This window comes from Hypanus sabinus, chromosome 2 (assembly GCF_030144855.1).
Source record: "Hypanus sabinus isolate sHypSab1 chromosome 2, sHypSab1.hap1, whole genome shotgun sequence".
In the NCBI taxonomy this organism is placed as follows: Eukaryota; Metazoa; Chordata; class Chondrichthyes; order Myliobatiformes; family Dasyatidae; genus Hypanus; species Hypanus sabinus.
In genome coordinates, this window is record NC_082707.1 from 16226505 (window position 1) to 16238905 (window position 12401).

General features: G+C 42.5%; 1 protein-coding gene across 7 annotated transcripts in view; it reads right to left on the reverse strand.

Annotated features, from left to right (window-relative positions):
• LOC132406531 (neprilysin-like) overlaps positions 1-12401 on the reverse strand; it is a 304263-nt gene that overhangs the window by 250471 nt on the left and 41391 nt on the right. For 2 of the 7 annotated variants that reach the window (XM_059992336.1, XM_059992328.1), the window contains exons 1-2: positions 5981-6152; positions 1161-1196 (exon numbers count right to left, since the gene is read on the reverse strand). In XM_059992336.1, the coding sequence (XP_059848319.1) occupies positions 1161-1196; positions 5981-6143 (199 nt within the window). In that variant the 5' untranslated portion in view covers positions 6144-6152. Of the gene's footprint in view, positions 1-1160; positions 1197-5980; positions 6186-7465; positions 7925-9453; positions 9590-9893; positions 10046-12401 lie in introns of those variants that run through there. The other 5 variants (XM_059992373.1, XM_059992364.1, XM_059992382.1 and 2 more) reach the window with 5 other exon arrangements.

Sequence of the window (12401 nt, forward strand, 5' to 3'; positions counted from 1 at the left end):
TGTTTACTGGTTGGTAGGTTAATTGTAAAATTGTCCTGTGATTGGGTTAGGGCTAATCAGGGGATTGCTTGGGGGGGGGGGCATGGCTCGAAGGGCCAGAAGGACATATTCTATGCTGTATCTCAGTAAATAATAAACAAACAACTTGACTTGACACACTTATCAAAGTACCATTCATTTAAATGGAGACACCAAAGGTATAGTGGCAGAGACTATATCGAAACAGGGAGCAAATTCAGAAATTGGAGGTGAAAGGGGACTTAACAGGATTCCCTAAAGCAGGGGTTCCTAACTGAGTTAAGCCATGGACTGTTCCCATTAGCCATGGAGTCTGTGGACCCCAGGTTGGGAACTCCTGCCCTAAAGGTTAACTGGCAGGTTGAATCAGTAATGAGGAAGGCAAATGCAATGTTAGCATTCATTTCAAGTTAACTAGAATATAAAAGCAAGGATGTAATGCTAAGACTTTATAAAGCATTGATCTGACCATATTTATCGTATTGTGAGCAGTTTGGGGCCCCATAACTAAGAAACGAGGTGCTGCCAGTGAAGTCTTTAAATATTCAATTGGTAGTCCAGTTAATGTCACAATTAATTGTAATAATTTCATTTAATTTTGAAAATGATGTTATTTGTAAATCAATTTAGGTTATTGTGAATTCATGACAATTGATCTAATTCTGCTCCTATGTCTTACAAATTAATGAATTCTGGAAATGAGAAATGTGGAAACATGGAATTACTTATTCATTCCAGAACAGGGGTTCCCAACCTTTTTATGCCATGAACCCCTGCCATTACCGAGGGTTCTGTGGACCCCAGGTTGGGAACCCCTGATCCAGAGGCACCAAAGAGTGCTCCCAGTTGGAACGTGAGGAGCTGCTTCTCCTGGATTGTGTTGGATTGTTATTTTTCTTTCTTTAGAGATACAGCATGGAACAGGTCCTTCTAGACTAACGAGCTGCACCACCCAGCAACCCACCTATTCAACCCTAGCCTAATCACAGACAATTTACCATGACCAATAGCTTGCTAACCAGTACCTCTTTGGACTGTAACTTCTAGCGTCAGAATTGAACTCCAAACTCTGGAACATCCCAAGTTGTAATAACATTGCACTAACCACTACACTTTGGAAATGGTTCATCCTTTCAGCTTACCTGTTGTTACACATTCTGATGTGGTACATGTTTCATCTGTAAGGAAAGAGAAAAATGAATGTTAGAAGCTTCCAGTAATCCAGTGACAGTAATATTTAACAGACAGCACAATCGCTGGCATCTACACTCCCATGATGCATGAATTGAATTGAATTGACTTTATTACTTACATCCTTCATATACATAAGGAGTAAAAAATGTTACATTACGTCTCCACCTAAATGTGCAATGTGCAATTTAAGTAATTTATAATAAATAATATGTACAATAGGATAGTCAATATAACATAGAAATACAGTGATGTCAGCGTGAGATAGGCAGTCTGATGGCCTGGTGGAAGAAGCATAATCACTTTCACAGACGTTTCCTCTCTTAGTCTAAATCATGGGACACCTACAATAGTCTCTGGAAAGCCCTGGAACCATAACACCATACAGCCTTACAAAAGATTTTGAGGATCAGCTAGAAGGAGATGCACACTAGTACTAGCATACTGGATGAGGCCGAGATGACCAGCATCTCCACCGTGATAAAGCAACACCAGCTCCAATGGATAGGACATTTCATCCAGATGTCTAACTCACAACTCCTCAAGCAGATCGATTTGAAGGAAGGTCAGCGAGCTCCTGGTGGGCAAAGGAAACTCTTCAAACATAACATCCAAATCGGCCTGAAGAAATTCAACTTTCCCATCTAATACCTGCGCTCAATCGATACACCTGGAGGAAATCTACTCAAGCGGGAGCTGCGCTACACGAGAGTGGCCTCTGCTATGCCACTGAGAACAAGCAGCAGCTGTGAGAGATTGAGTAGCCAAAAGATCCAAGCAGTAACCACAGCCACCACTTACTCTTGCCCTCAGTACATCAGAGTATGGGGATCCCAGATCGACCTGTACAGACACATGAGGACCCACTAACAGACCCACTAAGAAGACCAACATACTCAATTTGAGTGATAATAAAGGGGATCCTAAGGTTACTAATGATGCTAATAGACTAATAGAGTGGTATAGCATTGAAATAGGCCATTCTGCCCTCTATGTTTATGCCGACCATCGTCCCTATCGACGCCTATCCACGCCTGCATTATTTTAGTGTTGATGTGAGTGAAGTTATCCATGCTGGTTTAGGAGGCTGATGGTTGAAGGGCATCAACTGTTCTTGAACCTGAAGGTGTGGGACCTAAGGCTCCTGTATCTCCTTCCTGGTGGCAGCAGTGAGAAGACAGCATGGCCTGGATGATGGCCAATATCCATTACCGCCCTACTCATTCAAGAACCTGTCATGATGCTTACAAACACCTTACAACAGTGGCAGAAATTAAACCCCAATCAATTTTACCACTCTTGCTGTAATGCTTCACTAGCATGCCACCCCGATTACCAGTCAACTGACCAAGTGCTGGTTGTTGGGATTAGGATAGCCAGTTATGTGATGGTCAGCACAGATATGATAGGCTGAAAGGCCAGAATCTACAATTCTATACCTGTGCCTGACCTGAATGCACTACAAATGCAGAAATCTTACTGGATTTAATAAACAGGTTAAACTCCTTAAAGTTCTGTGGTAGAAGAAGCTGGGACCATAGAAGTAATATGGAGTGCTATTGTGGGAAGCAGTGTCTATCATTAAGGACCCCCATCATCCAGGCCATGCTATCTTCTCACTGCTGCCACCAGGAAGGAGGTACAGGAGCCTTAGGTCCCACACCACCAGGTTCAGGAACAGTTGATGCCCTTCAACCATCCGCCTCCTAAACCAGCAAGGATAACTTCACTCACATCAACACTAAAATAATTCCAGAACCTATGGACACATTTTAAGGACTTTCACGACTCGTATTCTCAATATTTATTGCTTATTTATTATTATTATTGTTATTTTTTTTCACAGCTCAAGCTGGTAAAACCGGAGGTATGGGCATAGCCAACCACACTCATTTCTTAATTGCTAGGAACTTTCAGACTATTCGAGAGGTGTTTAGTATTGTGGCTTTCTGGAGATTTACATAAAAAATTGCTGTGTAGGCCTAAGTGTATAATGCTATTGTGCAGTGACAAGATTCTGGTGAATCATGTTTGCCACTTGATTGTGTCTGTGTAAGTAATCAGATTGAGTTAAACCACTGCAGGATCCTGTGATGTGTTGGATTGTCTCTGGTTTCTCTTGGCACTTTCATCTTGACTGGGTCTTTGATTGTGAATTTTTGATCAGTTTTTTTTTGTTTTAACCATCTGGTCCTGTATTAGCACAAGCAACCCTTCTGTTTCTGGGAAGAGTTCTCCAGATTGACACTTCCTTATCGACATCTAGTCTGCTCAGATCACGAGGACGTCTTCCTTAGGGTCTTCACTATCATTTTGTCTCTGTATTTTCTCAGTTTGATGTCTTTTGCATATTGATACTTACCTATCTTTGTTGTGCATAGCTTTTAATTGAATATATTGTGTCTCTTTGAATCTACTGTGAATGACTGATAGAAAATAAATCTCAGTGTAGTATATGGATACATACATACTTTGATAACAAAATACACTTTGCTCTTGTAAGTGTTTATTCAATTACTGCTGTTGAGGCATGAGATTGACATATATGGGCTAAAGTTCCACATCTAGGTAATGGGCTGAAAGGCCATTCTGGTATAACTCTATCACTCATACAAGGATATAAAATATTGAGAGTCTGCAAAGGCATTGATCAGACCACATCTGGAGTATTCTGAGCAGTCTCGGGCCCATATCTAAGAAAGGATATGCAGGGATTGAAGAGGGTCCAGAGCAGGTTTACGAGAATGACCCCAGGAATGAAAGGGTTTACATATGATGAGCGTCTGATGGCTCCGGGCCCATACTAGCTGGAGTTTAGAAGAATGAATACCCTACAGTGGGGCAGCTCTATGACCTGAGGGCACAGCAGCAGAAGAAAAAGATGTCCCTTTAGAACAGAAATTAGGAGGAATTTTTTCAGTCAGAGGGTTGTCTGTGGAATTCATTGCCATGGACAGCTGTGGAGGGCAGGTCATTGGGTATTTTTAAAGTGAAGGTTGATAAGTTCTTGATTAGTAGGGGCATCAAAGGCTACTGGGAGAAGGTATGAGAATGGGATTGCAAGTGATAATAAACCAGCCATGATGGAATCGTGGAGCAGCGTCAATGTGCCAAGTGGCTTAATTCTGCTCAGCTGTCATACTGTTTTATAGTCTTATAGTTTCTCAAGTATATATAATATATTTACATTATATTACTGATTAAATATATGTTATATTAACATAATCTCCAAAATCTGAACCTACATCAATACAAATGTTTCAATCAGAACTAATGAGGAAGTGTGCTGCAGTATTGGTTTGATTATCAGGCTGGTTTAAATCTAGTATTACGTCTGAGAAAGGATTAACTGAACATTTGGGAGTTAACTGAACTTTAAGGAATAGTAATCATAATATGATAAAATTTCATACAAAGGACAAACAAAGTTTAATTCAATCTAAAACCGGGATCTTGGACTTGAATAAAGAAATGATGACTATAGTAAACATTACAAAGAATATAATGGCAAATCAACAATGATTACTTTTCAAAGAACTAATAAGTAGTAGTTTACATGTCTCCCATTAATGCAAAAAAATCAGGACGCGCAGTGGAAGTAAAGTTAAACATAATATAAGAATAAAGGAAAAGGTTTCTAATGTTGCTAAAAGAAGCAAATAATCTGAATGAGAAAGTTCAGGAAAGGAAGATGAAGAGCTTATTAACAAATGGGAAAACAGAAAGTAGGTGTAGAATGTCAAAAATTTGAGAATGCAGGAAAACCAAAAATTGTCCATGTATTTACTGATTTAAAGAAAAAGAGCATCAATAGTTAATATGGGTTCCTTACAGACTGAAATGAGAGAAATTATATTGGGGAATACAGAAACATCAGACAAGTTAAATAAATTTGTGATACTTGTCAACGACTTGGATGAGGAAGTGGAAAGGTCAAGCATATCATATGAAGGTTGGTCATGTTGAACACAGTGCAAAAGGTTGTTGTAGGTAAGAACAGGACAGTGACATGTTGTAGCTGGACTGAAAAGTGGCAGATGGAGTTCAGTCTAAAAAAGTGTGAAGTGATTCACTTTGGAGGTCAAATTTGAAGGAAGAACACAGGGTTAATGGCAGGATTCTTAGCAGTGTGGTGGAACAGAGGGATCTTGGGGTCAATATCCATAAATCCCTCAAGGTCGGCAGCAAGTTGATACGGTGATTAAAAAGGCATGTGGTGAGTTGGCCTTCATTAATGGGGAGACTGAGTTCAAGAGCAGCAAGACAATGCTCTACGAAACCTCTGTTAGACTGCACTTGGAGTATTGTGTTCAGTTCTGGTCGCTTCATTGTATAAAATATGTGTAGCTTTAGAGAGGGTATAGAGAGGATTTACCAGGATGCTGCCGGGATTAGAAAGCATGTTGGTTGAGATGGGGCTTTTTGCTTTGGAACAAAGGAGGATGAGAAGAGACTTGATAGAGGTGTATAAAATGATAGAGTAAATAGCCAGCTTCTGTTTCGTAGGTCAGTCGTGTTTAATACGAGAGGGGATGTCAGAGGTAGCTTTTTTTTACACAGAGGTGTCCCTCATGTGTTTGCCTCTACCACCACCCCTGGCAGCACATTCTAAGCACCCAGCACACTATATTAATAAAAATTACCATTGCGGACTCGACGGGCCGAATGTTGTCTTGCAATCTTCTGCTGCGTCCAAGAGGCGCATGATGCGCACACAATTCTGTGTATGTATAGCGCACGAATTAACAGCAAAGTAGTTTGCTTCGCTTACCTTTTCGAGTTGCATAAAGCGCGATCAAACTGACGACCACTATAAAGAGCAAGACCACGATGGCGGTCAGTCCAATCTCCAAGGAGCTCCACGATTTCCACGACCTCTTTGATTTTTCTGGGTTGACGTCAATCATGTCCATTTGACTATCAGATTTGCCCATAACATGAAACTGCAAGGCAAAGCCACAGCGAGCGAGCTAGCTCTTGAAAGATCAAAACACAGCATCAGATTACGGACCGGAATATCCCATAAACGTCCCCCAAATGATTAGAAAACATACAGCACAATACAAGCCCTTCGGCCCACAAAGCTATGCCGAACATGTCCCTACCTTAGAACTACCTAGGCTTTACCCATAGCCCTCTATTTTTCTAAGCTTCATGTAGCCATCCAGGTGTCTCTTAAAAGACCCTATCGTATCCGCCTCCACCGCCGCCGCCGGCAGCCCATTCCATGCACTCACCCTACGTAAAAAACTTACCCCTCACATCACCCCTGTACCTACTTCCAAGCACCATAAAACTATGCCCTCTCGTGCTAACCAATTCAGCCCTGGGGAAAAGCCTCTGACTATCCACACGATCAATGCCTCTCATTATCTTGTACACCTCTATCAAGTCACTGCTCATTCTCTGTCGCTCCAAGGAGAACAGGCCGCTGCAGAGTTTATCCTGGTCTCGGTATTTCCACTTGCTAAGGATACAATTATCCATCACTTTTATTCGGGGATTGAAGGTTATTGGTTCATTATATAATTGGTTCAATACTTATGTTATACTTGATGACATTGACCTGAACTCGTCACGAATCTCGAACAAGTGGTGTGACGTTCCGCTAGAAACCTCACGCAGTCCCGTATAGTAAATACACCTTGTCAAAGTATAACTTCGCCATCGATGGTCCCGACCCGGCTTCGAAAGAAGAGGGTTGGACATGGGGCTATTAACCCCATGTTGGGGGGGGGGGGAACACAGGGCTGCAGAAACGCCAACAGATCCTCTAGAGACCGCATCCCTGGGAGAGGAAGGAAGAAGACGGGCAACACTTGGGGGTAATTTGAAAGACTGGCCAAGGGCAAAGCCAGTGGGCTGCAGCTGACGGCCTACACTTCAGCTGGAGTGATAGCCAAGCAAGTAAGTTAATAAAATAGCGCATTGGGCGCTTGCATTTAATAACTTCCCTAGTCAAACTATCCTGAATAAATAGCAATAAAACACAAACTAATTTGGTTTAAAATAAACAACCGCTTTTGAAAATAAAGTGTAAGTCACTCGGATGGAAGTTACTCTGACATTAGTAACGTTTAAATTATTGCAGAATCAAATAGAATTTAGCATTCCAATGCATTAATCTAATGAGGTTTGTACATAGTTAAATGCGTTGTACATAGTTTAAAAACCTGCTTTGTATGTTGAAGTCCGAGAAATTTAGAAACTAACACTTCAGCAATTACCGAGGTGTCCCCTGGTTCTGAGTACTTACACTGCGCTGCCCGGATTCGGTTCATTTACTGGCGAGCAAGAATTTTGCAGCAGACAACCCAATTCGATCAGTCTGTTTCAATCATCCACCTTCCGCAGTCGAGTGATTGAGTACAAAATGTGTAACAGTCATTTAGCCACCAGGACGAGGGTTAAAGATCAGCCACTGTTGGCTCCGACATACACCCAATCAGCGTTTCAATTAAGTTTCATAAACTTGCGTAAACTGCGCTCGCTCCGGGCAAGGCCGGTTGGGGAGGGGTGTGGGTAGAATCACCGAAGGGACGTGGTGTGAAGAGGATTGTGGATGGGTGTAAATCGATCCGAACACTTCCAGTAGTACGGGTGGGCACACTTATCCAAAATATCAGACGACTAAAAATCGCAACCGCAAGGCATTCTGCAGATGCTGGAAATCCAGAACAACGGATACAAAGTGCTGGAGGAGCTCAGCAGGTCAGGCAGCATCTATGGAATTTAACAAACAGTTGACGTTTCTGGCCGACACCCTTCAGCCACTGGTCTCGTGTCGAAACGTCAACTGTATTCATTTCCATAGATGCTGCCTGACCTGCTGAGTCCCTTCAGCATTTTGAGCAAAAATCGCGTAGGAATCGTTCAAGCGATAATACACTTTGATTTTTAGATTAGGGAGAAAATAAACAAGGATGAAATGGAACGATGTTGCTAGGCTTTTTTGCACATCCCCAATCCCGTGACGATAAGAAGGCTGCACGGCGAAGGTTTAAAAAGGCTGCTGGTTTTTCAGAATGTGGGATTCCGAAATTACAGATAGCATAGAAGCTCCTGGAACGCTTTACCGCGATGAACGGCAAAATGCAAGTTCAAAGTTCAAAGTAAATTTTTCTCAAAGTACGTTTATGTCACCATATACTTCCCTGACATTCATTGTCATGAGGGATTTCACAGTAGAACAACGAAGCACAATAGAATCAATGAAAAACTACACACAAAGCAAAGACTGACAAACAACCAATGTGCAAAAGAGGAAAGCGCAAATACAGGGAAAAATAATAAATAAACGATTAAATGATAAATAATATTGAGAATGAGTTAGAGAGTCTTTAAAAGTGAGCCTCTAAATTGTGGAATCAGTACAGTATTGAGATGAGTGAAGTTATCCACTCTGATTCAGGAGCCTGATTGTTCAAGGGCAATAATTGTTCTGAAGCTGGTGGTGTGGAACTTAAAGTGGTGTGACTTCTGTACGTCCTTAATATAAGTGGTTATTTTAAAAATTATTCGACATCCCTTGTCTGCGAGTAGGGTAGGTTTAATAAAACAGGTTCGAAATGTTTTATCTTATAGTGGTCCGTAGTTTATCCTAATAAACAACGCCCCTGATTAGTTATATTGCGGGTACTGCGGTAATCTACTAATTTTACAGTGTTCCCTTTGGAAATGCGAATTGCAGATTGGAGACGTCTCCTCCGCTTGCTGGAGACAGCAGGGATCTCTCCGATCAAGAGTCCTGGAGTAACTTTAGTGGTGTTGCTGCTTTCAGGGTTACGAAGTGAGTGAGGAAAAGAAGGGAGTGGTAGTTTCTAAAATTGACGCTAGAGAAAGATTGCTGACTAGCCGATCACCCGGGAGATCGCGGCTCAAACGCCAGATGAAAGGAAATCCCCCCAGGTCATTTTTAGACCAAGCTCACGGACAGTAGAGGAGACGGGAGAGAGTAAGTGAGCTCAAGGGAATAAATTGTGGATGTGAGATTAGTGGGATGGGGATCTAGGGGGGTTCGCAACCCAGATACCTCCCGTTGGTCCCTGAGGCTGACGATGAAGTTGACACCTTTTCTGAACGGAAGGATTCACCTATGAGGGGCTATGAGTTCGGGCAGAACTGGGCAAAGGTCACTGCGTTCTGACACTTTCTGTAGACAGGGTGGGGTGGGGGCGGCGGGTGGAAGAACTTGCCTCTCGTGACAGAAGTTTACAACAAACACGAGGCCCAGATTACACTAACCCTGGGCACAGGCGTCCTTAATATCCCGAGGTGAAAGCAACACGGGTGAATTCTTGGGGTCCCATCGAGTCGGAGGGCAGACACACAGATAAATATTGAAGACACTAACCCCAGCCGTGTTCCAGTACTACTGATCCCTACGTCCCAACCCCTCAGTGAGAGATGAAATGATGTAAGCCTAACCAAAATACTCCTCAACCTGTTTAATGTTAGCCAGAGGCTTGTCATGCTTGAGACCGATAGAAGCAACGCTTGCGTGTAAATTTACTATAAATCATTAACCATTTAAGATACACAATGCTGTACTTTGTATGTGCAACAGGTCTCCAGGGAAATAAAGTGGAACTGATGTCTTTAAACCAAATGCGAATCACGACTCAAGATTTTAAAGACTTTGAAAATAATAAGCAAAACACGTATATGAATACAGAACGTCTCACCGGGTGTCATTGGAGATCATTGGCCAATAGGACGCGGGGCACAGGCATTAGTCTCTTCCAGGTGATAATTCCTCAAATTCCAACACAAATTAAAAAGAGAGCGAAGAGAGCAGCTTTGAACTTTAGCCCAGACCTCCCTCTCTCTTCTCTCTTGCGCTCTCTCTCCCTCTATCTCTGCCTCTCCTTCTCTGCCTTTTTCTCTATCTTCCTCTCTCTCCCTTTCTTCTCTCTCTCTCTCGCCCTCTCCACCGTCACATGGAAGTTCGTAATCCACCAGCACTTGTCAAGTGGAGTTCATTTCCCAGAGGCGAATTTGCGCTTATTTCTCCAGCTGTGCACGGTTAAAATTATCGTAGAGGGTTGTTGCAACCGAGGGGGGGGGGGGTGTGGGGGCTGGACAAGGAGCAGGAGAGAGAAGAGAATCGTCTGCCTTCGAGAATCCGTAAATTCCTTCGGCTCACGTTTCGATCGGTAATGTTTCATCCAATGACGGCCGAGCATCTTACCGACTCCATCAGCTCTATGCGTTTGCAAACTATCCATTCGCAACCCACACTCTGTCAGTTAACATAGTCCTTAACAGCAATACATAAAACATTATTTGCATCTTTGCATAATCCCTCTCTCTCTCTCTCTCTCGCCAAGAAATACACAAACTGCTTGAAAGACTCGGCATCGGATGCAGGGCTTCTCCCCACAAACTCCCTGACCCGCTGAGTTCCTCCAGCTGGAGACACGGATGCTGGAGCGAAACACCCCCTGTTGGAAGAAATCGGCGGGTCGAGCTGCACTCGCGTGGGAAGCGGGCGGGCGGTGGTTCGGGGAGGAAAAGAGAGACAGAGACTGCAAGGGTAAAATGACCACGATGGCAGTTATATAGAGGCCTCCCAACAGTAGCTGGGATGTGGACCACAGATTACAACGGGAAATAGAAAAGGCGTATCAAAAAGGCAATGTTATGATAGTCATTGGGATTTCAACAGCAGGTAGATTGAGAAAATAAGGTTGATAATGGATCTCAAGAGAGTGAGTTTGTTGAAAACCTACAATGGAACATTTTTGAGCAGTTTGTCATTGAGCCTACTAGGGGATGGGCTATACTGGACTGGGTGTGATATAGTGAACCCGGAATCATTAGGGAGCTTAAGGTAAAAGAACCCTTTGAAGATAGTGACAACAAAATGATTGAGATCAACTTGAAATTTGATAGGGAGAAACTGAAATCTGATATAGCAGTATTTCAGTGGAGTAAAGGAAATTACAGTGGTATGAGAGAGGAGTTGGCCAAAGTAAGTTGAAAGGAAATGCTGGCAGGAATGATGGCAGAGCATCAATGGCATGAGTTTCTGGGAAAAATGAGGAAGGCGTAGGATAGGTGTATTCCAAAAGCAAAGAAATACTCAAATGGCAAAATAGTATCACACTGGCTGACAAGGGAAGTCAAAACTAATGTAAAAGCAAAAGAGATGGCATACAACAAAACAAAAAATAGTGGGAAGACAGAGGATTGGGAAACATTAAAACCTACAGAGAGCAACAGAAGGAATCATTAGGAGGGAAAAGATGAAACGCAAAAGGAAGCTAGCAGACAATATCAAAGTGGATGGTAAAAGCTTTTTCAAGTATGTAAAAAATAAAAGAGAAATTAGAGTGGATATGAGAACACCAGAAAATGAGGCCAGAGAAGTAATAACAGGGGACGAGGAGAAGGCAAATTAACTAAATGAGTATCTTGTGTCACTTTTCACTGTGGTAGAACACTAGCAGCATGCCAGCTATTGAAGGGTGTGAGGGTAGAGAAGTGGGTGCAGTTTCTATTACAAGGAAGAAGGTGCTCAAAAAAATGAAAGACCTAAGTGTACATAAGCCATCCGGACCAGATGAACTGCACCTTAGGGTTCTGAAGGAGGTAGCAGTAGAGATTGTGGAGGCATTAGAAATAATCTTTCAAAAATCATTGGACTCTGGCATGGTGCCAGAGGACTGGAAAATTGCAGACGTTACTCAACTCCCCAAGAAAGGAGGAAGGCAGCAGAAAGGAAATTATAGACCAGTTAGCCTGACCTCAGTGGTTGGGAAGATGTTGGAGTGAATTCTTAGGGATGAGGTTTTGGAATACATGGTGACAGAGGATAAAATATGACAAAGTTGGCATGGTTTCCTTAATGGAAAATGTTGTCTGATAAACCTATTGGAATTCTTTGAGCAGATTGCCAGTAGAATAGATAAAGCGTATACAGTGGATGTTGTACGTTTGGACTTCCAGGAGGCGTTTGACAAGGTGTGATACATGAGGCTGTTTACCAAATTAAGAGCCTATGTTATTACAGGAAAGTTATTAGCATGGTTAGAGCATTGGTTGATTAACAGGATGCAATGAGTGGGAATAAAAGGATCCTTTTCTGGTTGGCTGCCAGTGACAAGTGGTGTTCTACAAGAGTCAGCGTTGGGACTGCTTCTTTTTATGCTGTATTTAAATGATTTAGATGATGGAACAGATGCCTTTGT